Below are 26,188 nucleotides of genomic sequence, written 5' to 3'. Positions count from 1 at the left end.
ATTAGTAGGCAACACAGCATGAAGTCTGTTAATGGCATTAGAAATGTTAACCATTCTAAACAATGTAAAAAAAGAAAATAAAATTTCTCAAGTAAGCAAATTTAGTAAACAACATCTGAAATCTAAAATACGAAAGGCGTCCCTAATACCTATGAACATTTGATGCGATATTAAACTTATGCAAAAAAAAAAAATGATTTTTATAAGAATGTTTAATACAGGAGTGCAAAACGAATAATATTCGATCTAAATAACTGTACACACACACACTATAGTATCGTATACACGAGTGCGACTACATAAATATACTTATAAATACAAGAAATAAATATCCGAGGCACAAAGCGTCGTCGTTGCATGTTGCCGGGTTTCTTTCTTCTCGAGTCACTTCCTGCGCTGCCAGTGACTCACGTGAATCACCGAACAGTCAAAAAGAAGAAGAAGAAGAACGAACAGACGAAAGTATTCTCGAAAGAGTCTCCATGCGCTATTCATCTTTGCCAAAATATGTTTAAAACCAGCAACTTTTCGCGCGAATCACTACGTTTATCGTAAATTCGATAAGTCGAAACGAAACGATCCGATAGACGAACCTAACCTATAAGGAAACCTGATCCTTTTCCAGCCACCCAGACGACATCATTTGACACAGGAAAACCGGCGTGTACACGAACGAAATATCGTCACATGAAAACGATCGCTATATACGCAATTAACAAATTGACTGCCATGCGAATTTTATATATTTCAGAGCCGTAATAAATATACATCACCATAACATTTCATTTCTATCAAATATTATATTGTATTTGAACACTTTTTTCTGACAATATTATCCAAATCACATTATTCGAAATTCGGTAATCCACGAAATTGATATTATTTTAATCGCTCCAAAAAATTTAGTAAAATATGAGTCACCCCACATGACCACCATGGCAGTCAATGTGTTAATAACCAATCGACGTAAGATTAAGTTGCAAACAAGAATATATATAAATACGATAATAGATAGGGAGATGTGATTCTAATCTTAGAAATCTAGCAAAGAATCGGGCACCGCCTGAGAAAACGCGCGGGCGGCCACCGTGCATGATTTCCGGCGGCGTTTGCCTGGCGTGCCACGCCACGACGACCTCGCAGGGGGGTATGGACGCTGTTCTTTTTTTAGATAACTATATTATCCCTATAGAGACACATTGGTTTTTTTCCCTTACCTTGCACCTTCGAAAATATTCGTTGAATCTGTTTGGCGTACTCGACTCGTACACCCGTGTACCCCTCGGATCTAATGGCCCTCTATCGCACTCTCGTATTCGTCTCTCTCTTTCTTTCTCGCGCACTCCTTCGTTACACTCTCTTCGTCTCCCTCCCTCTCTATCGTACGTTCTCCGTCCTTGTCCACGGCCCACTATATCCCAATCTACAGAGATTCTCCGGCGATTACTCGCTTCCTACTCCTGTGCTGGTCGGTTCGTCGTCCCGTACGCGTAGCGAACACATCGAAAGCGACCGCGGGGAGAATCCGTGGACTGGTGCCGACTAATACGGTCGCCACGAACCAGATATAGTCGCTACGAACGAAACGAAACGAAACGTGCTCCACCGGTGGCTGAGAAAATTCCGCACTCGGTCGAAAATCTCGCGCGCCGCGGGTGCACCAAAGCTCCTTAGGGCACGGTACTCTATACGATCGCCTCGATGAGCCGATAATCACTGGCTCGAGGCGGGTCTTCCACACACCACCGGATAACAACCTCAGTTCGGATAATGATTTTACTAGATACGGTCGAACGGCCTCGATACGGTTCCTCTCGGTTTTTCAAAGCACTTTCGCGAAAAGCAGCACGACACCAGCCCACGATTCTACCGTTATCTAGGGCGATGCCTCTCTGCTGCTCGCCGCTTTGCCCTCCGTCTCAGACTATGCAGCTACGTAGACTGCGAAGATGGCCGTGCTCAGTGGCACATACGCGACACGTGTCTGCCTTACCGACTTATGGCGATCAGCGTTGCGTCGATAACAATTGAAATACGGTTTTCGCTGTCGTGTGAATTTAGCTTTTTTTTAGATTTGGCGGTATCAATATGTAAATTGGGAGCGAAGTTTGAAATTTTCTATACAGATCGCTCATTTGCTGCAACAACTCAAAAATTACAATTTTAAGGGAAACGAGTTTGAACGTTTTAAATCATGTCAAATAGATATAACAAGATGTCGAGCTTACACGAAAGTATTGTAATGTTAGCATCGTGTCCTTTATGGAGGCGACAGCACGTGTCAAGGTCTCGCAAGAATCATCGGGCTACCAATATCCATAAGCATAGGCATGGCGATGACAAGTAGTTAAGATGCGCGTATGTTATGTTATAGTTTTGGGTGATGACAGAGAGCCCAATATTTTCCTAATTAATTCTTAGAAATGCGCACACACGTGTTCCGGCCTGATAACAGGGTGTCCTACGGTGCATGTAGGGTGATAAGAATGCCTTAGAAGGATTTGGTCACGGAGTGGAGAAGACGATGTAACTTCTGGCAAGAGAATTGAGTCGAACAGTTCAGCATTTGCTCCACAACCTTCAAAGAGAAAAGTTGCCTAGAGAAATTTATAAGATATATTTACCCTAAAGCTACCCCGTTCTGAGTTTCCATAATCTAAATTATAATGCAATTCCCTTAATTCCCAAAATTCAAATTATGATGTAATATGAAAACTCTTGTTAAATTTTATCGTTATTGGTATAAAACAAGAAATTTCCAAAGTTCAGCTTGAAGTATATATAAAATATTATTTTTCTCGTTTATATTACGAATTACGAAAACTTTGTTAATCATACCTCATTAATTTAGTGAATAAGAAAAAAATTTAATTTAACAATAAAAGAACTAAATGGGGCAATAAAATTGCAACTCTTACAATGCAAGTTCTTACAATCAACGATTTTGCCGGCAATATTAATTCATTATGAATTAACTTGAAATACTAGTCATTTGTGTGGATTAGAATTTATATATTAGTAATAAATTGATTATTAGAATACATATAATGTGCTTACGTTATAGAATTAATTAAAAATGGCAGCAGTGTTTTCAAATGAAAAAAGTTGAAACAATTTTTGGTCGTTTATAAGTAACCAACTAGTTACGTTTCCTGTCTAGGGAAATGCACGTAATCGTATTCAAATTCTTTGCAGCAGACATTTGTTTCTTGCTTTTCAAATCGTTTTTATGCTTCGTTTTTTATCTTATTATCAATTTATAATGACGTTATAAGTAAATAATTTGTGTTATTAGTTGTTAAATGGTTTAAAGAGCAGTGCATTTCGTTTCAATCACTTAATTACTTGAAATAAAGAAATATTACAACACTGGTGAGTTTTTCCATTTTTTAAATTTCATTATCACTATATGGTGCGTTAAATATGCAAAGAAGTCTATAATTCTTTATTTATGAATTAAAATAGGATATATTTATTTGGTTTACGTATATTAGATATTTTATGTTCTTAGTATTATAAATGTGTGTCTATACGTATATGGAATACATATACTAAAATTGTATACGTGTATGTGTATTTTTTATTATATATAAAATGTTTAGAAAATTAATTTTCTGAAAATTAAGATAGTATTATACTGTATCGAAAATGGAAATTATCAGATGAAAATAACTTGAACTTGCAAAAAATTTCTCTCACATTGATTGTACACTCTATGATTGACGTTCATCGCGCAACTGCATGATGTAATTTTGACGACATTTTTTAATTTTTATGAAACATGTATTTACATGGTTTTTTATTACTTTTCTCGAACATTTAGTAGATAACAAATACATATTTTTATTCTAATTGTCACATTAGAGGTCAATAAGAAACAAAGTGATAAGATTCTTTTAAATGTTTGAGGTTATATATGTATATTATTTTGAATAATTTTACTTGTCATTATTCATTAATTCAATGAGTGTTATTTTTAATATTGGTGGTTTCTTCGTGTTCAATTCAACAAAGCGATCATATTTCATAATTTTTCGTACAAAGAAAGTTTAACAAGTTGTTCACCAAAAATGGAAATAAAGAAAAGAATTCGAAAGTTAAAGATTGCGAGTCAAGCTGAAATTCTACGATCACATCAGAGGGACGATGACTTTATTAAATATCTACGAGATAAGATCGTGGATGTTCTACAAATTCTTGAAAGGCGAATTGGATTGCTACCCCTGATACACTCAGACATTCCATTCAAGTTAATTTATTTCTTTTTTACCTCGGGAATGGGGAACCAGACGTTAGGAGAAGAATACACTGGAATTGTGCAGGCCAACTTAGATGCTCAAAAAGTTCCATCTATATATGTACGTTAAAATACTTTAAAAGTACTGCAAACAGAATGCACTAAGCTTTATTAACATGCAATATTTAACTTACTATTCAGGCAAGGGTACTGGCAGTAATTTTAGAATGCCTTGGAGAGAAAGCATTGATAAGATTACTAAAAAGATTAGAATTATCGGTCAATCATCCTCATAGTAAATTAACTCCTGCAGCTGCAATATTTTTAAACTCTTTCATAACAAAAATGTATACTATGATACCTATTTTCATATTAGTGCACAAGGGACTATTTTATATGTTTGGTCATTATTATAGTTTAGGCAAAAGAATAGCACGAGTAGATTATGCAAAGGTAATTTTCACACAATAATATTATTATGATTGTGGTTGAGATATTCTCTAGTTTCTTTTAAATTTAAAGGTATATGGTCATCGGCCTACTGATACTATCAGTTGGGGATTAAAACTATTAGGAATTGCTACGCTTGCACAGTGTGCGCTAAAGATCTGGCAAAGCAGGAACAGTGAAAGCCCTTTTAATAAATACTTAACAGTCACTGAGAAACATAGTAATCTGATGTGCCAATTGTGCCTCGAAAAAGTGCCAACAACTACCACACCCTGTGGTCATTTGTTTTGTTGGTTTTGCCTTACTGATTGGTTGAATACTAAACCACAGTGTCCACTTTGTAGAGAACATGTTGTACCTACTAGAATAGTGCATATAATGAATTTATAAATATTTTTAGTTACTTATAAAGAGAAATTAATAAAAAAACAACATGCAGATGTTTCTTTTTTACACTAATTATTAAGTTGGGGATAAATGATCCACACTAGCACTATTTTGTACGTTTTAACATTCTTATAATTTTGTTTTGTTTTGAACATTAATTACCATCCATCTGTGCAAATAACGTTTTTATACAGATGGTAGTTGCAAATACACATACATGTATCATCAGTAAATTATAAAGCAAAACTAGTAGACACACGCGCGCATTTACATATATATATACATATATAGATATATACATATATATACATATAAATATTATATATATATACAAAAATATCAAGTTTTTATTCATGTCACGCGATTACACGCTATTCTTTCTTTTTTGTATAACAACGCATTATTCGCATAAACGACAATGTACAATTGTTTTATTTTCATTGTATAGCATTCTTATAAAATTCTAAATTGAGTCAAACAATTGATAACAGTAAACTTATGATGGGAAGAGAGGGAATGAGAAATTAATGATGTTATAGTCACAAGGATGTGCGTTGAACGGAAAGAATTCCAACTTTCTCGACAAAGTTTCCTAGTAGTTGACCTAAGCCAACAGAATCGGAATTATCCTTCATTCGGAACCCAACAGTTTGACTATAAGCGCTGTAAAATATACTTCTTAAACATTGTAACTTTTCTTTGCGGGATCTAGAATAGAAACGTTAAACGTAGGAACCGTAATTCGTTTTATTGAATAAAAAACACTTTATGGTAATTAAAAATCTTTATGGTACTTACTGTGCCAACGACGCACATACTTCGTCCTCGATAATTGTCGTGCTTGATTCTTGGGACGTATGTACAGTATAATTTTCACCGGGGTGTTTCGAAACTGAACTACATGCCATTCCGTCTGTGATCGGAGCATTAGCAGTTGTAGAACCACGTAAACTTCCGGTTCCAGATATCATCTGCCATGAACCACCAGACGAGGAGGATTCGTTTCGTTGTCGAAGACGTCCAGGTACGGGAACTGCGACGGGAGAAGTCCGATTAGGTGGCAAAGGTGACCGTGATCCATGAGCAATTCCTTCTTTATTTGGAGAAGTATGAATTGACCATGGTACCACGTTCCTATAAAATGAGCAATTAAATTAATTGGAGAGAAATGTATACTAAATACGATAAGAAAGAAAGTGTATGTACCCAGAACTAAGATAGTCGTCTTGACTTTCTGCGGAAGAGCAATGAAACACAGCTGGTGGATTGTTATCTTGGCTATCTCTGCTATTTTGACTAACAGAACTACACCAACTATTCAGACTTAAGTTGGAACTAACTGAACTCAATGTCACTACCGATTCGTTATCGAACATAGCGTTGTCTAACTGCGAGTCACTGTCGTTACGTAAAACCAAGTGCCTAGATCTGCTATGACGCGGATGAATACTAAACTCTTCGTCATGAATGTGCTTTAAAAAATAAAAGCAAAAGAAGAATATTTCCTCTCCTTTGCTTAGTCGATCCTCTAAATCATGGCCAAACAGCATCCAGTCGTATGCTATGGTATAGTAAAGAATCTGATGCGCGTTCAGTGTTGTGTGAATTACACCATCAGCCCACAAACTGATCCTCAGTAATGAAATAAATAAAGGTGTACGGTCCCATCCTATAAACAGAGTTTAATTCTGATTATGTTACGTAATTATTCGTTATTAATTAAATTAAAAAATCGTTATTTGTTAGGAAAAATGCATACCTGAGATACAATGAATTAATATTCCACTGTTACTGTCACTCAAATATCTTAATATCAGTTTTAAATAATTTTGAGTTAATTTTACTAGATCCCAGATTTGATATTGATCCCAATTGATTCGTAACTGAGTAGAAATTGAATCTTCTGGCACACCAATCTGCGCGTCTACATGGGTCTGAGACCAATCAAATACCAAGCCTTGGGCCAAGTAGTCATTTTCTCTAAACTCCCTGAAGAATTCACATCCAGGATATGGCAGTGAAATTAGGGTGAAGTCAGAGTACCTCTTCTCTTTGTCTACTTTCTCTGAGGATGTCACGCTAGGGGTATCAAACAAAAGAGCTCTGTTTAAGTTTCTTTAAAAATGGATTCATAAAATAAAAAATACTGATCGTTATTAACTGCTAATGAAACTTTGTTGTCTCTGTGAAAAACTGAAAGGCTGCATTTCCACATAATTCTGCTTGTTTTTTATTTCTAAATCTCTTTGTGTCCAGGCAATTCTTTGATCACAAGAGCATTAATGAAAATCTATTGTACTATATTCAAACAATATTTAAAAATATTTTAATATACAAGCTAGCTATTAATAACAAAAAATTAATTTACAATTAAGATCAAAAATATTATTCTATGATTTATTTTATGCTATTTCAAGTAATTAATTTTATTTTACTAATATTGCAAACAATGTTAAATCAAAGAATGGGAAAAGGTATTATCTGAAAGCCATTATTTTCACAATTAATGCATGCATCAAATATTACCGTAAAAATTGATTACTTACTTCATTCCAAACTTGACTTTCTTCTTCTCGACCATAAAATCAATAATAATTCCTACGTTAAGAGTTTTCAAAAGCTTGATGTCTTGGTGTCTAACTTTATCAAACAATTGCCAATCACTAAGTACAGAGTCAGTCGCACGAGCTTCATCTACTTGCTGTTCAATAGAAACTGTTCCTTCACTACCAGCAAATAAATAATCTAGCCCAGATCTACCATAAATTTCTGGTCCACCGGACAAAGTAGCCGATCTGCATACATGTCTACCTTTATACAATATTACCGGCAGTGGAAATCTTGAACGACACCTGGCAAATCTAGCACTTTTTATCAATTCCTTCAATTTATTAGAATCATACATATTTTCGTATATAGTTTCTGATGTGCGTGGCAGTGGTGGCGGCGTATCACACAAATTTGGATTCCTACACTTCTCATATTCTAAAATGATAAGATGGCTAGGATAGTGTGCACTGAGATCACCTCCATTATTGTTTATGATAGAATGAGTATAATCTAAATCAGTGAGCAGCAGACATCTTTGCATGATTGCTTGACTCTAGAAACAAAAAGAATTATTGTGTGATATCTTAAAGCAGAAAGATTAATTCATAAGTTTGTTAATTCATAAATAAAAAAAGTTACCTTGCTGTCTGCATCCTTGGCTCTATAGGTATTTTTCGAGAAGTGTACAAGAAGGTCCTGTAAATCTTGGATGTTAATTTCTGTCATGATTGAAGCAGGTTTTTCAAGTATGTGGTATCCAAACTTTCAAACTAAGGGACAATTTTTGGTTTCTTTTTTAAAATGGTCCTAAGTTTCTATAATTTTCATAAGGATGCTCGTGAATCATTAATTGTAGCCAATGTCTTGTGTATGAAAGGAATGGCACAAATACTGTATTTAAAATATACCACATCACAATTTAAAGCTTTTTTTTTCTACTTGTCATGATTTCTTATTAAGTGTAAAGGACGTTGGTTTAAATGTAAACATAATAACGTTCTAAGGTCTATGAGAGCATCATATTAGTTACAGAATACATGAATGCTTTAATTCTAGAATATGATGGTGATTTTATTAACAGAATGTTTATAAAATAAACTCATGCTGATTGTCAGAAAAATAAAAAGTATTGATAATTAAAGTTATAGAAGAAAGCATGAATTTTCACCTCAAAAAACGTTTTAATGTCTGTACAATTATTTTCAAATAAATATAAACGATCATCGTAAAATATTATTAAACAAACATTACACAGTTGCACATTGTATTAATAGCACTATTATTCTTTTAAAGAATAAAATCTACGATTGTTCGATCGCTTATTTAACCGAAATATACATATATATATATATTTCTCTTTTATACGCGCTGACGTATTATAATAAATAAAATAATCTTAAATTTATAAATTATCGTTTAACAAGCTTCTTCTTTCATATACAAATTATAGCGACGAAACAATGCGGTAACGTCTTGATCATCAGAGTTCGAATATCATATACTATATCTCATTTATTTTCGTTAGTTCGACAAATTTACACTTAATAGCTTCACTCTATTATTTAAATCGTATGTATCCCTTTTTTTTGTTATTACTTTTTCTTTTGTATTGAATCATAAAATTTGAATTTCGAACAGCACTTCGTGCCGCAAAAATAATTTTTTGTTTATTTATCGACACAACAAAAGTCAAACGGAGGATTTTGTGTTCCGTTTACAAAAGTATTTAAGCAGGAATTTGAGCAACAATAATCATCGTAACAATGGTTCAAGAACGCTTTCGTTGGAAAGACTTAACCTTCAAGTCATGCACGCTGCTTTCATCGTAGCGAGCACACAATTAATATTGCCTTATGAATTCATTAAAAAATGCGCATGAAACGGTAGTTCGAACGTAAAACCGAAAAGTCCGTCACGGCGAATATCCATGGTATCTCATCGTGTTCCAATCTCGATCCGACGAGATAACCTAAACATCACACCCGAGAAAATCTGTTTTACGTTACACGCATCAATTCGAATCTGTTCCGAATACACTGTCATCCTTTTTCGCCTTGTTCGTTACTTTTCCTCGGTTGTACACCGAAAAATCTGTTATCTCCTTATCACCGTTCACGTGTCGCATTTAGAGATTATAGTTATTTAAAAGGACAAGAGAGCGTGTCCCTCTTCTTCTTCGCCTGTCGATCTCTGGCTATCACAGTACAGTACGTCGACCTTGATTTCTTGTTCTTTCACCCACGCGACAATGAACAACGGAAAAATTATCTTAATTTGTATGTAACAACCGTATTTTTCGTTTTTATCGTACGATACGTCAGCGATGAGAAAACTACTCGTCTGGCAGGACGAAAGTACGAAGTGAAACGCAGCGTAGAAAGATAACCTATTTTTGCAATGTGGAGAACGCGTGCTTTTGCTCCGGTGGTATAGCCAATTTTACATTTTTGATGCTGTAGTTCTAGTTCTTAAAAGCTATCATCTTTAAATATTAAAGATAATGGAATCATAGATTAGACTAATTAATTACGTTTACATTATATTTGACCTGGAATTTGTTTGGGTCAATTTTTCAAAATTTACAGTATAAATCTCATATATTTTTAATTATTGTATTTAGAAGAAATCCCATAGCTTCAAAATACATTGAATGCCTAAAATGTAAAAATTAATCTTCTAAATCTAGTAAAATTTGTATACTTTTAATAAATTTTATTTTATAAATGTAAAATAATTCGAAATGTATTATAATATATATAGTTTTACTTGTATTTCTATTAAATAGAGCAGTTGTTGCAGTGTTATTGCAGGATGATAATACTGAAACGAAATTTACAAAATTTACATTTGAGAATTGATAAATTCGCATATTATACGGTATTATATACATTTGAATATGATCATTATGGATTTTTCACATATTCATATTTTTTAAAATTATTTAAATGATACGCTAGATTTTAAGAGTTGCTGATTTACACAAAGAATTCATTAGTTATATATTCATTTATGCAAATAATTCCAAGAAATCCTCTTTGAGTTTTACATCTATTCAAACTGTAGCAGCAATGAGTCTTATACATTGCTGTCAAAGTGAGATTGTATTTACAGTTGTACAACATTTTTTTCACAAATTTCTTAAGTCTTTACATTTGGTGATTTAAAAAATGTAAAAAAAACATCAATGTTCTAGAAAATCCTCGATAATTGTGTTTAAATCTATAAAACAGAATTTTATAATCATTTTAATTTTGAATTTGAGACATCGCCATATGAGTTCGTAATATTACGAAGATATAAACAGTGTGTCTTATCGTACAAGAGAAAATATGTAAATCTACATAAAACCGTAATCGAAAATTCTTTCTAATTGACGCTTTTGCTAATATTAAAGTTTTTAAACAGTAACATTCTCTTAAAGAAACAACGGTCTAAAAATTGTTATCAAATGGTTATTATAAATAATAGATAATCGACAAATTGTTATTATTAAAAGAAAATGAAATTATTTAGCTTATATTTCTTTATTCATGAAAATATAATTTGCATAAACGTTCGCAGTTCAACAACCACTTTCCTTAACTTTCAATTTCTAGAATCGGTCAGTGTGTTTTCGAAGCCCTAAGCGTCATCTCTACGAATTACAACCAACTCAATTTTCAATACATATAAAAATAATTCTCTTCAAAATACCATCAAGTCTCTTCGATGTTAAACCATTCAGAGCACAAGAAAATACAAATAACAATACCCTTCTCCTTAAATCTAAAAATCATTCTTAAAAATAAGTAAAAATATCAACAATAATTCTATGGAAGTTAATTTAAATTTTCAAATTCTCGGTTCCGCTACCAGATGTCAGGTGCTACAAATTCTTATTGGTCCTTGCTTGGAATGGAACGAGACCATTCCAGTGGTGCGCGCATGCGCATGTGTGAAAGTATCCCTGGACAAACGATCCGGCGGAATTGGAATACGGGAACGATCGTGAATCAGGACTGGCATTCGGCCGAGAGGTGGCAATAGATGTAAGATGGCGAGTACGCGCTGAAACGGTGTACCGCGCCGTGGATGATTCTTTGTTGATTTTTTCACGGGCAGAGCGTCTATCCTGCGTGATATTCGTATTGGTTATGGGGACGGGGGCGTTCGTTCGCGTGGCGCGTGCTGATAGTGGACGCGCGTGTCATTCGTGATCGTCGTTGATTTTTTTTATCTAATCGGTGGAAAACGTTGACGGAGTACCAGTGCCGAACGAGTACGGGACGAAAACGTGTGTGGTGCGGCTCAGTGAAAGTAAACAAACGGTATGAGCGCGGTACTGGGAAGTGTCGGTGACCCGGCCGGTCTTCTGGACCCCGACGTCGAAAGCATCCTCGAGGAGAAGAATCAACTGATCAGCCGGCAATATGCAGAGATCGAGAGACTGCAACGTGAACTTTCAGAGGTCATCGGAGAACGTGACGCCCTTCTGTGCGAGGTGTCAAAATTTAAGTTCGAGCGCGAGATGACTGATCTTACGCGTCTATTGGATGACAGGTATTTTCTTTCAAGTTTATTGTATTTACAGTGGTTGACGAAAGTATTTCACTCCCAGAAACATATTACGTACAGTGAAAGACAAAAGCATGTAGACAGTTGGAACGTAAAAATAAAGAGAGAAATATTTTCTATATTTTTAAATATATTCAAATTATATGTAATTGTGTGTTATGAACAGGGACTCGCAATATTAAATTTACGGAAACATATTTTAATTAAACTCTTTGGTAACTTATAATGAAGCGAGATTCGCACAATGGTAACGTTTCGTTGAGACAAAAATATTCGTATGGTATTATTAATTAATATCACGTTGTAGTTCATATTTTGTGGCCATTCCTTTTTCGTAAAATAATTGCATGCATATCGTTAATTAAATTTTTAACGAAATCTAGTTCTTTTTTCTGGCAATCTTTTTTCAAAACTTTCTCGAGATATTCTTTTAATATTATATAGCATTTGCGGATTAACCTCTTTCATATACGATACATATTTGATATATTTATTGATAAAAACATTCTATGGTAAGTGTTTGAATACTTTCGTGATTTATTGTGTTCGTTAGAATATATGGTATGCGATTTATGCAGTGTCCCATCCATTATCCAGTGTATAATGGGGATTTATATAACTTGCCAAAAAGGTTATATACATATACAATACCGGTAGAATGAATAGGTACGACGCGTTGTAAATATATATAGATATATTTAATAGATTATTTTCGACAAATTTTTTTCGGAAATGAAAAAATACTCGTTCCCTAACTGACAGATTTCTTTCTATTTATATTATCAGTGGAAATATAGTGGAACCTTGTATGAGGTAGATTCGTATAATATGAAAGAATTGAAATTGATATTTACATCTTTGTCTAATGACAAAGATGTCATTACTTGTCACCTTATATTATATTATACTATATATTATATATTATTATTAAAAGTTCTTATAAAATTATACACACATATACTATAATTATACATACGTATACGTGTGAAATATTAATTTGTAATTGGAAATGTGAAATTCTAATTTAAAATTATTTGAATCCATGAAAAGAGCACGGTTTATGCTACAATTCGGATCGGTACAATGACACGCAGCCCTTATAGTGAAAAAACGCGCTACGCTGTTTGTGTTGTCGCGATTATGTTACACAGGCATAGGTGAAGGTTTCGTGGTTATAATTCAGCAAAGCGTCCGTATATCAGCGTGGAAATGCAGTGGCGTATAAATAATGGATCAGCGGCTCTTTGCTTCTGGTATCTTTCACGCGATACTTATCGACACTTTAAATTAACGCCTTTCGCGAACGTTGCTCGCTGATGCGGAGATATTAAACTGATCTAAGTACATAGTTTGTTTCGTCATAAAATTATACGTCATTTTGTTATTATCGATATCATTAATTAACGGGCTACATAGAAAATACTGTGAATTAAGAACTTCTTTCTCTTTAATCATTTTTAAATTATTTTATATTTACATTTTAATATAATAGAACGTTCTAAAATCTTTTTTTATTGTTTAATGAAATATTAGGTCTTCTTAAGAGCTTATCGAGGAAGATTAGATCTAAACTTTATTTTTATTGCTCTATAGCACAGTGTAACATTACATGATTTTTAAACCATTTAGTAAAATACTTTATACATATATATATTATTACTATATTTAGTAACTGAAAACGAAGTAACATCTTTTTAATTCTTTCAAATGAACAAGCATTTTGATTTACGATCATTTCTTAGTGCAATCAGAACCGTTTATGATCGTATATCGTAAATCGTAATCGATATTATCGAACTCGATAGCACTGCAGTCGTCGAATATTTTTATACGAAATTTCGTACGATTATGTCTATTTATCGGTATTACTAATTTGTTATTCACGCATATATATATACCGCGATAACCTTAACTATAAATAATAGAAGGCCAAAGAATTTCCATCTCTTAATATGTAAATTTAAAACATTATTCTTCTTTCTCGGCGAAATCTTTTATGATAGTCTTTTTAATTAACTGCGTCTGGTATTCTCGCGATGAAATAAACGATGCGGATCAGTTTGGTGATCGGGGATGAGTATACACGCGGCGTATGGAATTTTCCAGCGAAACTTCTGATCGAGTGGAAATTTCATAATCGCTAAAGTTGTTCATCGGTTTTGAATAACGTTGCGTGTCTCGCGAAACATTATACGATATCAGGAACCAATTTAATTGTATGATAACGAAAGAACGTAAAAAAGCACAACACAAAGGAACCTTTTCCTATATAAGTTGTTATACGTGTTTTCGTATTAATTTATTAAAACGCAGACAACAGAAATTTTCGAGCAAGCGATTTATTTCGTGAGTTTTGGTTCACCGGTTTCGTGCAATTTTCATGACATAATCTAATTAGTAAAAGTTGCGTCATTGAGAATTTCCGCCGGCGGTATGTTATGCATTGATTTTCTCCATTATTTCGTGGCAGTTGTAGCAGATTATGTAATTAAGCATTTAACAGATCAACGTTGTCCGTATGTTTTCCAAGCTTATACATTATACATTCGTTATACATACAATACATATGTATAAACACTTTAACGACCTGTAATATGCACGGTACCAAGCAATAATAATAATTAGCTTTCAGTGTTGTTTCAAAATTTCAAATTCTTCGTACTCTTAATTTCCGTTTCACATCCTCCACGCTATAAATCCTTCAATTAGTAATTCTCAATAGGTGCATCAAGAAATATTAAAGAAAGTAACGAAAGCATAAAAATCGCGCGAAGAAGATTACAATCGTGATTGTATCAAATAATATCAAAATAAATATTGTAAATTGTTCAATTAATAATCTACGATATAGATTAAGGGATATTAAAAAGTTAGAAGCTGAGACGTTAGAAAAATTGCAAGAATAAGAGTAGACAGTACGAAGAAAAATATTGAAATATAAAATATCCAAGAGGAAGATAAGAGAATCGCATACAATTATATGCAGCAGAAATTCAATATTCCCAATTTTATACATTTTCCAGCTAATAACATTTGCACGACGTATGCATTATTCAATACAATAAATACGATATATACGCGATATCGGTAAATTATAAAATTACAGATACCCCGATAGTAAGATAGAAAAATTTCGAAATTCTCGTAGTAAAACATTTTTATTTCTTATAGATAGTTGCTTGATAATCAGCAGAATTATCCGAGTGGCGATAAAATTGAATAAGCTAATAGAATAGCAGGCTCTTTTTTACGGATAACAGTGACTAATAGACGGACAATTAACCTTGATGCAGCCGGGCTGTTCCTATTGATTATTGCGACACGAAGAGAACACAGGAAACCTCTCACATGCTGCATTGTTATTCGTAGTGAAATTGGGTCGATCATTAAATCGCTCCGCGTTATCTAAAATCATGCTTTTGCTCGTCGAACAATCGATGGCCCGTAATACGCTTCGGAAAAACTAACTGTACATTTCGCGATTCTCTCTGGCCGATCGATTTCATATGCGTGCGAAGATTTTTCAGGCGAGATACGTTGATACGTATCGTCTTCAGGTTCTAGGAAACTATCGTGTTTCATCCTTCTTCCACGTGATACCTCGTTGGTTAGGTTAGGTCAGATTAGGTTAGGTTAACATATAATAATACAAATTCATGTAACTATTTGTGTTTTTTTTTCTTTTTCTTTTTTTTATAGACGGAATAGGGTAATTTTAATATTCTAGAAGGGTAAAAGTAGTTCTCTTCAGATTTTCATTCTTTTAGGTTAATTTGACGATTATGCGACGATATTATCGATTGTCTGGGTGCATCGTAAATTGCGAAATTCTGGAATCTTTGATCATTCGACACGCTCAATGCTGAACTAGAATTTCGTATAATCGCCAACAAAGGTCTTAGTACTTAGAGCTGTTACTTATGTATCAGATACTCGGCTACACCAGATAATTGAGATTAGAGCTGTTACTACCCGACCTGTCGACGTCGGGTACCCGGATACTCGGTACGTTGTACCTGAGTACTCTAGTCATAGTCGTATCACTCGCGCGTTTATAATGCCTCGGGTAATAGAGAAACTTTTTTCTGATAAATAATAAAACGACGATTAATTATTTGAAATTGGATATCTTTGTTTTCTTGCAGAAATACCAACGAATCGATATTTTCAGGTAGTAGGTACGCCGGTACGCTTTTGAGCTAACGATACTTGCAGCTGTTGAAAATACAGGATACGTTCAGGGCTGACATGCGCCGCGGGTATACGTAGATACACCTTATCTTAGCAATTTTTACTAGCGTATTTTCAACAGCTGGGAATATTCTTTGCTGTTTATTTTAGTCGATTTCTAACTTACAAACCATTGCACCCGATACAATTAATAGGAATTACCGTAATCTTATGTGAGCTTTCCTTTCCTTTATCAAAAGCTGAAGAAAGGATGTTCAATCCGTTGGTATCTCTGTACAAAGATAAAAATATCTGATTCGAAACGATCAATTGTTCTATTGTTTTACAATTTGCCTTGGATTGTTATAAGAAAGTAGTGCGTGCGTTCAGTACGCAAGTAAATTATCTTTGTACGTGGACCGTAATATAAATTGAAAGAATCACAAGGCGACCATTTGTTTGCTATGAACGGACATCTATGTTCTTTTCTTCTGTTTTTATTAGTTTCTAAAAGTTTAGTCCGAAGTGTAGACGGTGCCTCGAATATAAACTAAATAAAGAAATAATTTTTCCGAGGAGAGGTTATTCCGTGTTCTAAATTGCTGCCTATAATTTAATACAAAAAAAATTACCTACTGTATACTGTAATAAATAAAAATTGTTGATAATATCAATTCGGAAAATAATTCGCGATTAATTCTTAATGCAAATTTCACTGATGAGGAGTTTAAAAAATAACGAAATTTTTATTGAAGTTATACTGTGTTAAAATTTTTCTAAAAAAAGAAGAATTGATAATCGAACTACCTAGGTATTTTCCCTAGCCATACACCTCACACCTAAAGAGATCGTGTGTTAACAACGTGCTTCATTTCTCTTATCGATACGATCGAAAAGATTTTTTGTCTCACTACATTTTTTACATTGCGTTACTTTGAACATTTGTGCGATATATTTTCTTGCGTTACGTGTAATTTGATGCTTTCGTCGCCTCTTCGGATTTCTCGCAAACGCATAAAAAACCGCGGTCTAGCGATTATTATACGTCAAGATCGATGATTAATTAGGTTCGTAATAGCGAAACGCAACTAGGGACACGAATTGCAGTCGCATCCGTCTGACTCAACCTGTGGGAACGATTCTCTTCTTGCCATTTTTCTCGTTCAGATGGACGATACGAGGCTCGAAGCACGCTTAACCTTGCGAATTCACACATCCACACCCGAGCCTTTGTGAGAAATCGCTCGGTGTGCGCCCTCGTACGCGCATAACCGTGAACAGACCTTATTTAGGAAGCGCAGGCCTCCAACAGCTAAATTCACGTTTCTCGTGTGGCCGAGCGATTTTGAATATTCGACTTGCTGAGAATTCAATGTATCGGGACCCGTGCAGGTGCGTTTATCGATAGAATTAACTGAAATTAACTCGAGTAGAAAGAAACGTGGTTAAAACTCGTGCGTGTAAAATCCTTATATTTTCCCGCACTGTTATATACCGCGTGAAGCATCAGACGCATCGTTAGTTAGAAATCGATTCGTACGAGACGTGAAAATTTCGTAGGACAAGTTTCCTGCAATTGTTGATGAAAAAATGTTCACGCGTGCGATGTTCAGTTAGAAAAATTTACCAAATGTCCAACTGGACAAATTGTAAAGCAGAAATTAAAATAAAAAATTAAAAAAAAAAAATAAAAAAAGAAACTCAAAGAACTCAAAGAAATAAAATAGACATAAACTCGAAAATGGTATCCCTCTGGGGGTAGCCATCCGCGTGTTATTTAACAACAAAGTTAGAAAAATTTACCAAATTGTAAAGCACAAATTAAAATATAAAAAAAGAAAATTTATACTTCAACATTGTGGAGTCTTAGAGAAACGACAGTGTATGTTTGTTCGTGGAACGTACGTTTGTCTTGGCGAGTAAGACAGTCGCATTCGGGAATAGCTGCTGTTTGAGTTGTACGAGTCGTTGAACTAATTTCCTTCTCCGAGTATCGAACAAATGGTATTGTCCGTACACGGAGCATGTCTTAATTTATTTTTTTTATTTAATTCGTACTTTACAATTTGTCGGCTGGACATTTGGTAAACGTTTCTAACTAATTTATATGCGTGCACGAACAGCTCGGGTCGTTGAGTGTTCTAACTGGAAGGAGGGACGCGGTGCGAGATAGCAGTGGGCAACTTCGCAGCGGTGTCGATCGTAACGATTAATCGACGAAAGAGGTTTTCGTTGGGAAAGCAACGTTTAGACCGATCGCTTTGAAAAACTTCGTCTGCAAAAATAGCGCGGTATCGATACCGCAACCGCCATTCACCCGATATGGCTTCCAGCGACTGTTTTGTATCGGCCCGAAGGATGAAAAAAGGTCACGAAAGGACAACGTTCCGAAAACTATCGAAGATAGAAACCGAAAATCACCGAACGAGAGCTAGAACGCGCCATAGATGCGTGGTATTGCGAAAGACGTTCTCAGCATGGCGAGAGAAACATCGACGAAAATCTATTTTCAATCTAATGGAAATTGCTTCGAACGTGACAATTTCCGTTTAGACGCGTGTACAAACAAACTTTTTTGAACAAACGAACGAAAATTCCACGAACCTCGCGTATGTTCTTCGCGACGGTGAGAGACGTTTTCGAACGAAGATGGATCAAAGTGGTATTCGACTGTCCATGGGACTGTTGTCTTCCAGCCATGGCGCGTATGCTCGTCGTTGTATGTTCGTTTCAGGGCTAATTGAAAGTAGAATTGAAGGGCTAATAAAATGTACAGTACGAGGGTATTGGCTGACATTGGACATGTGAGAAAACTGGAGTGTAAAAAAAATAAATGTGTACAAACAAGTGTGGCGAATGTGTGTCAAATTTCTCCGAGTTTCCAATCATGGCAGACCAATTACCAGGTGTGGATATATTTGGCGTGACCGGTTAACCGGTCGGCGTACTTGCACAATATTGCAACCGAAAGCGTGTGCAATTCTTTCCACGTGTGAGTCTGTCGCCACTAAAATCGATACCCTATTCGACGAGTCTGTTCATCCTTCTTTTCTGGATTCGCACGATCTCTCGCTCTGCCTTTCATCTATCCCGGCCTTCATTTCGCATGATATTCTGTATTTATCTCAGTGGTCGTTAATTAGATTAGGTTCTTTTTGCTCGGAGATTTAGTTCGCAGCGAGACCACGCGCGTCGCTTTTGTAAATGGGATTTTCCCAATTCGTTCGCCTTTCGTCGAGACACGTTCGTTCGACTTGCCAATTTTTTTCCATCGAATTTCTACGTTTTTATATTCATTTAACTGGTCCGCTCGATCTTCCGCCAGTTTTGATCGCGTTAGGACTCTGTTTGGGAATCTCACGCGCGCTGAACAACTATCGCGACACGAATAGAATCGTTTTTTTTTTTTTCTCCAATTTTTCTAGTTTCCATTCGGTCGGATCTATGCGACAGATTCGATCGGTGAAAAAAGGAACTGTCGCCTGAATTTTCGAAGGAAAATTTACCGTGAATTTATTATATTATAGAATTTTGACACGTTTGCTTTGGTTCCATTCGATCTCTGAGAATTCTGTTCACAGATTCTTGTGGGACGCTGTTCGCACGGTTTCTCCACTTTCGTCCCGATTCGATTCGCCCTTTTTAAGCAATCGATTTACCAAAGTTTTTCCAAACGTCGCGCCTTTACCTTTAAACTCGCTTTTCCTCGCAAATTCTTCTCTCTCTCCATCTTTTCCAAGTTGTAAGTTTGTCACCGTATAGTCTCCATTCCTACGTTTACAAATTGCAATGTTCATGATTATTTGGACGATTTCAAACCATTTGTACGTTTCTAACGTTAGAACGATCGCGAGCCTAAACGCAATAGATGGTAACGATAATTGTTCGTGGAAATTAATTTTACCTGGAATAATTGTCGGCAATTTGCTAATCTCTTATATTCTAAAACACGGAATTTTACGTTGATTTTGTTCGTGGTACGTAACCACAGCTGCGCAAACAAGTAGCTCAGCTCAAACTGCGTTTGATCACGATAACGTTCGATACATCGTTGAGAACGATCGACCAGCTGTTACGGTTATTGGCTTGTGGCAGGCTGTTTATTAATTCTTGGAAAGTTGGAAGTTAATTAAGAGCAGCCAAGTATCAAAACACGCGAAGTTGTATAAAGAACAGGAACGCGATCTTCTAAATAACTGTATTTGTAAGGGAACTTTCGATATTCTCTCTTTTTATCTTTCTGCTTTCCCTTTCTTTTCTTTTTTTTTTTTTAATATTCGAATTTAAAGTTTGAATTTTTCTTCGCGCTACGCATAGGAAGATATTTCATCTACGTTATCGATCGTTCGAAAATATGTAAAATATTAAGAATAATTAAGTCAGACATGGTTAGGAATATCGAATTAATTCGGCCATTCGCTTATAATGGAAACTGTAGAGGTCGGAAGTTAAAAGAAATTTCAATTTAACTTTCATTTAAAAAGAAACTTAAATACCACTTTAGTCGACGAAATTTGTTCGCGATAGATTTAATCAAAGACCTCTTCTCTCAAAGCGTGAATTTTTATTTCGTCCGTATAATTCATTTGAATTTTTATTTTCACAGTCCGAGTAAAATTTTCGGCAAAATAATCGCGTTAAATTAATTCTCCTAGCAGATTAACTGGACACAGCGACGTGCAAGAATTCTCGGTCACGGTATATTTTTAATTTTATACTCGAAATATTCAAATGAACCCTAAGAAATATTGACTTGCTAGAGTATGATAATTAAAAAAAAGTAGTGTAGCACGCAGGTACCGTTATGTAGTCGTAGAGTGTTGTTAAAAATTCTTGAAAATATCGCTGTAGCTAATATTGGCTTGGCAACTAAGTGATCACGGATTTTGTCATTAAGCGATATTGACAAAATCCGCGATCACTTAGTTGCCAAGCCAATATAACAAGAAGAAAATCTGTCTGGAAACTCGGACACGTCACTGTCGACGCGCAAATAGAATTATTACGTAACCAAGATACCGTGGTAATGGCAAAAATACAAATGTATATAGTTCATGGTAAAACGAAGAGATAGATCTATCTGTTAAACGTATGTTCTCCGAGGTGGAAGAAATATCAGATATAAATTGATCCCTCTTTGTATTTCGATGTAACTCTATTTTACATTCGAATATAGTTGAATCTCGATGCATCGAGTCGCGTACGAAATACGCTCCTTTCATATATCCAAGATGTCTCAATTTATCATCCGTATTGATGCGTCCTTTCTGTGTGTAGACGTACGTTACATAATCGGATGTAGATGCTTCCATCTATCGGCGAGAAGGGCAAAACGAGACACGAGAGTTTCGAGTATTGTCAAACATTCGGAATATTTCAAGATAATTAAAGACGAAAATCTATTTGCTATATTTTATTCTGGTAAGACAAATTTCTTAAACGAAGAAACAAAGAATATTGTGCAACGATCGTTGTTAATGTAGCGCAACGTTTCTTATCTCGCGTACGAGATATCCATGTCACAGTATTTCGTGTTAGATATTTTTTTTTTTTATTATCTAATTTGTATTTTACAATTTGTCCAGCTGGACATTCGATAAATTTTTCTAGCTCTCTTAGATATTGAGATTGTTTTTTTATCGCGAGGTCGATACCGTGACCCGTCGAATTTTTACGCAACGATTGAATTCACCCGATGGATTATATTATTTTCTGTATATTTCTTTTTGTATATTTGTACACGCAACGAATTGGTTTGTCGTGCAATCTTATTGCACAACTTATCGTACGAAGGAAACAAGATGTTGTACAGGGTGTAACGCGTGTCATCCACTTTGGAAGCCACGATGGTTCGGCTAAAAACAAGAATAGAAGAAGATTCGTGTAAACGTAGCGTTCTGTCTATCTTCGTTTACTTCGTTTACGAGATATGAAATTTGGAATTAGAAGAAACAAAGGCAATGTTCTGTTCTCATTTTCTCGTGTCCAATTGCCTCCACGGAGGACGCTGAAAACGACAAGCTTACATTTCAAGGGAAGCCTGGCAGACACGTTGTCGGGGATCCGGTTACACCCTGAACAATGTTCCTGCCTTCTGCCGAATTTGTTGAAAAGCTTGTTCTATTCTGAAGCTTGGTATTTCAACATTTTCGATAGACTCTGCTCTGTTTACAAAATTTCGCTGTATCGCATAAACCAAGATAGAGTACGTGTTTACGTGAACTTTGTTCATTGTTTTTAGGTGTATAATCGGCTGCCAAAGTGGGTTGCACGTGTTGTCTTACATCCTCTATGTTAATGTAAAAATACTTGGATCTTTAACATTCTAGCTTTCTATATCAATTTTTCTTTAGAAATTCTCATTTACATATATGTACGCGCGCACACACACACACACGCACACACACGCACACGCACACACGCGCGCGCACGCACACACACACACACACACACGCGCGCACACACACACACACACACTTCATTGCATAAGAGAATGTGGATTTCTCGTTTTGTGCTGTTTTAACCGGTTAGCTGTTTTTGACGAGTATACTCGTCACGAAGAAATGGCAATATTTTATGTTACGACGAGTATACTCGTCATGCGTTAAAAGAAGAAGGAAATAAAACAGTGATTTCACTGTAACTTAATTCTGTATTATAACAGCTACGCAGACTGCATGATCGACGAGTATACTCGTCGTCGCTTACTTTACGCTACACGTTTTCGGCATACGCCTTTCAAAGGCGCAGCAGCTAACCGGTTAAACGTGATGGAGTAGAAACGAGTAGACTGGAATAAATTGAAATAAATTAACTAAATAATCAAGGACACTGACAAATTTCCATCTTCTAAAGATAACAATGAATTCAAAAAACACAGTCGTGTTTCATTTTTCGCCTAATTTTGATGGCTCGAATGCCTTCCTGTATCGAAGAATCAAGGTTTTATGATTTTTATGATCTTTCATGATGGAGGTAAGAGGAAGGGAGAGAGAGGGTGTTTGGAAAGAATAATCGAACGAAATTGAATAAAAGTTGGGTGGAATGTGGAGCAACCTTCTTTACCTCGCCAAATTGTGTCGCAGCAAAATAAACGGTAGGAAGAAGAGGAAGAAGTTGCCAGGAAACAGGAAACTGCACCAGAAATACTAATCAGACGCGTGCATAGCCCAGTTTTGCAGTAGGTCTCGCTTTTATGACCTTCCCTGCCCAATAAAGACGCAAGTGCACACGATCTCACGTTTTTGGAACTGTGCCACATTGATCGTTGGATGGAGAACGGCGTAAGGCCACGCGTGAAACCGCCCCTGTTCTTCTCTAAAGCGAAACGTTGACTCTTCGATCGTCTGAACCTTTTCTCTCGAAGATATATCTATGCTTGTTATAAAATTATTACAGAATTTATGACAAATATTATTACACATATAATATTTGCTTACGGAATTGTTTGTAAAGTTTGGCAACTTTAACGAAGAGTAGAGGGGCAAAAGGGGGAATATCAATTTTGACGAATTTTGAATTTGAAGGTTTTTTTATATGTGCGATTTATCGCCAGCTGTGTCGTATTAATTTGAATAAAAATTTCCCAAGTTTTACGATGCCTGGTTATAGGAAATTGGGGTGTGCTACGCGTTTTTTGTATTTTTACGGTTTCATATGTCTCGCGTTATTTAGAATTATAAGCCAAAGAATATCCTAACTGTGTCCAGAAATTTTCTAACTGTGGAAAAATACTATCAAAAATGAGTCACAGGACTCGGCAGGGTTAAATGACACACGCAGTGAAATATAATCGTCTGTAGACTATAGACTACCGTTGAAAAAGTGAAAATGGATGCTGGAAGGAAAAGAGGAGACAGAAACAAGAAAAGTCCGACTGCAATCCGAAACAAAGGACTACGACACGTGTGTGTTCGTGTTCCACGTGACCAAAGAAAGATTTACGCTTCTTGGAAACGTAAGAGAGTCGTATACACTAGGTGTCCTACATAAGTTTCCACAAGTGTGGCCCAGCTTCCATCTGGAGGGAACGTGTCGTTGCGTCTTCGATGGGTCGAAAGATTTGTCTCCGCGGAATGGCCAGAGTAATTGCCGTTTCGCACGGTCGACAACCTACACGCGTCCAACAGATGTGTTCTTGTCCCTATCACGCTGAACAAGCCGACAGTTTCCTCCAGGCCAAAGTAGAATTCGGATTCATTGGCTTTCGGATACAATATCTCTGTTCTTCTGACATTTTTCCTTCCTCTTCTGAAATATCTTTTGCTCTCTTCTTTCACATATATGTGGGATTTGGAATATTTGAAATAGAATTTATTGAAATAAAAATAGCGCTCAGAAGGATGAAGATAATTAGAGTAACCTTTGACAAGCGATAGCTTTCTTATTTTTTAATTTGGAAAGTTTTATTTATCAGTGTGTTGGAACTTGTTTTCTATTTGAAATAGGACTTAGAATATTTGGAATGAAAGTAGTGCTCTAAGGGATGAAGATAATTCTTCGTTCTTGATTTTTCATTTGTAAAAGCTACGCTTCTTAGAACATTGGAATCTTTCTTTGTAATAACAGTAGCAATTCAAGGCATGAAGATAATCGTATGTTTTGATAAGTAGAACCTGCTTTTGTTTATAATTTTTCATTCCATTGTTTCTGGAAATTTTGCTACTAGACTTTACGTAATCTTAGTGATAGAACTCTTTCCTCCTTATTTTTCCGTTTTCTTCTCTCCTTCTTTCCTTCAAAATAGAATTTCTTCTCTTAATTCTAAAGCTCCTAAATCTATCAATAATCGAATACGTAACGTTCAACAAAATCTAACTCAGACCAAATACGATACGCAAAATATAGAAATAGAAGAATAATAAGAATATTAAAAGAATCTACGCATATAAAATATTTAACGTACGCCGCTTATCCTGATATTTAGCAGATAAAATAAATTTCTAGTCGGATTGAATTTCTTCGATTATGCTGGTAAAAATAGAAAATCCTATAGAAATTCACGTGTACTCTGGTAATCGTTCTAAACTCCGAACATTCTTCCGAAACGAGCAACGAGCGATTTTCTTCTTTCTTCACCTTGATCCTTCCTCGAGCAACTCGTAGTGTACGTAGCAGGCTCGCTCGAGGCACGGCCGAGCCCGGCGGACCGTTTCGAAATTAATTAGAAACGACGTTGGACGTAATTTTCGTTGGCAACGACGCTGGTTAACCCGTCGTCTCTGCTTGCTTCTTTCTTCCCGCTCGTTTTCTGTGGCCGCTGGAGAAAAAGGCCCTGGTTACCCAGTGCTTTCGAAGCAAAGATAAAAATAGTTGGTTTCTCCGGTGGACCACTGCAAAGGGAACTTTGGATTTTTTCAAAGCCCGGAGTGCTTCTTCCGTTTCTTCCTCTCTGCCATCGTCTTTGCTGTTTTTTATTCCCCCTCCATCTGCCTGCTCTGGCTGTCTCGCGTTTTAAAAGCCTCCGCTTCATGAATTTTTCATTTTTCCAACGTCCTTCCATCCCGGACACCAAACGGGGTTGTTTCGACTGCTGTGCGTATTTTTCCTTTTTAATTCTTTCATTCCTTTTTTTTTTCTTCTTTTTCCATTTCTTTTTTTCGCCGTTTGTTTTTAATGGAAACGCGATATCGAGGGAAAACGACGAGGACGAAGGGGAATGAAAAGCCAGATTTTCTGATCATTTCTGCGTCGTCGAACTCCAATTTAGATTGGCGTTCGATCCTCGAAACGCGTCGTTCGAATTGTCGCTAGAATTGGCCTCGGATAGAAGAGTTGTAAAAGAGTAGCTCTTACCTTTTTCTTCGTGGAAGCTTTTTTCTACGCGCCTGGTGTCCGTTG

General features: G+C 35.7%; 4 protein-coding genes across 9 annotated transcripts in view; 2 read left to right on the top strand and 2 right to left on the bottom strand.

Moving 5' to 3' along the window:
- The window catches only part of LOC126924820 (ras-related protein Rap1), a 71,293-nt gene extending 69,358 nt beyond the window's left edge, over positions 1 to 1,935 (bottom strand). For 3 of the 4 annotated variants that reach the window (XM_050739719.1, XM_050739720.1, XM_050739721.1), the window contains exon 1: positions 1,218 to 1,935. The gene's annotated coding sequence lies outside the window, so the exon portion shown is untranslated. The remainder of the gene's footprint in view (positions 1 to 1,217) is intronic. The other variant, XM_050739718.1, reaches the window with a different exon arrangement.
- A 1,771-nt stretch (positions 1,936 to 3,706) lies between these two features.
- Positions 3,707 to 5,125, top strand: LOC126924818 (peroxisome biogenesis factor 10-like). The gene is made up of 3 exons (XM_050739716.1): positions 3,707 to 4,358; positions 4,439 to 4,690; positions 4,760 to 5,125. The coding sequence occupies exons 1-3, from the start codon at positions 4,071 to 4,073 to the stop codon at positions 5,075 to 5,077; spliced, it is 858 nt and encodes a 285-aa protein (XP_050595673.1). The 5' UTR covers positions 3,707 to 4,070; the 3' UTR covers positions 5,078 to 5,125.
- A 276-nt stretch (positions 5,126 to 5,401) lies between these two features.
- Positions 5,402 to 10,052, bottom strand: LOC126924816 (myotubularin-related protein 14). Its single transcript, XM_050739712.1, has 6 exons — positions 8,264 to 10,052; positions 7,621 to 8,177; positions 6,834 to 7,153; positions 6,281 to 6,743; positions 5,873 to 6,208; positions 5,402 to 5,782 (listed from the first exon to the last, which is right to left on the bottom strand). The coding sequence occupies exons 1-6, from the start codon at positions 8,348 to 8,350 to the stop codon at positions 5,614 to 5,616; spliced, it is 1,932 nt and encodes a 643-aa protein (XP_050595669.1). The 5' UTR covers positions 8,351 to 10,052; the 3' UTR covers positions 5,402 to 5,613.
- A 1,545-nt stretch (positions 10,053 to 11,597) lies between these two features.
- The window catches only part of LOC126924796 (IQ motif and SEC7 domain-containing protein 2), a 138,905-nt gene continuing 124,314 nt past the window's right edge, over positions 11,598 to 26,188 (top strand). For all 3 annotated transcript variants that reach the window (XM_050739656.1, XM_050739658.1, XM_050739653.1), the window contains exon 1: positions 11,598 to 12,163. In XM_050739656.1, the coding sequence (XP_050595613.1) occupies positions 11,934 to 12,163 (230 nt within the window). In that variant the 5' untranslated portion in view covers positions 11,598 to 11,933. The remainder of the gene's footprint in view (positions 12,164 to 26,188) is intronic.

This window comes from Bombus affinis, chromosome 15 (assembly GCF_024516045.1).
Source record: "Bombus affinis isolate iyBomAffi1 chromosome 15, iyBomAffi1.2, whole genome shotgun sequence".
Classification (NCBI taxonomy): domain Eukaryota; kingdom Metazoa; phylum Arthropoda; class Insecta; order Hymenoptera; family Apidae; genus Bombus; species Bombus affinis.
This window is presented reverse-complemented; position numbering and strand designations above follow the sequence as displayed.

What these genes read in the sequence shown, in the direction of transcription:
- LOC126924818 (XM_050739716.1), top strand. Translation starts at nt 4,071, where the DNA reads ATGGAAATAAAGAAAAGAATTCGAAAGTTAAAGATTGCGAGTCAAGCT. An exon ending in AAAAAGTTCCATCTATATAT is followed by an intron (nt 4,359 to 4,438) that starts GTACGTTAAAAT and finishes CTTACTATTCAG; the next exon opens with GCAAGGGTACTGGCAGTAAT. An exon ending in CACGAGTAGATTATGCAAAG is followed by an intron (nt 4,691 to 4,759) that starts GTAATTTTCACA and finishes TTAAATTTAAAG; the next exon opens with GTATATGGTCATCGGCCTAC.
- LOC126924816 (XM_050739712.1), bottom strand. Translation starts at nt 8,350, where the DNA reads ATGACAGAAATTAACATCCAAGATTTACAGGACCTTCTTGTACACTTC. An exon ending in ATTAATTCATTGTATCTCAG is followed by an intron (nt 6,744 to 6,833) that starts GTATGCATTTTT and finishes CTCTGTTTATAG; the next exon opens with GATGGGACCGTACACCTTTA. An exon ending in GACGACTATCTTAGTTCTGG is followed by an intron (nt 6,209 to 6,280) that starts GTACATACACTT and finishes CTCATTTTATAG; the next exon opens with GAACGTGGTACCATGGTCAA.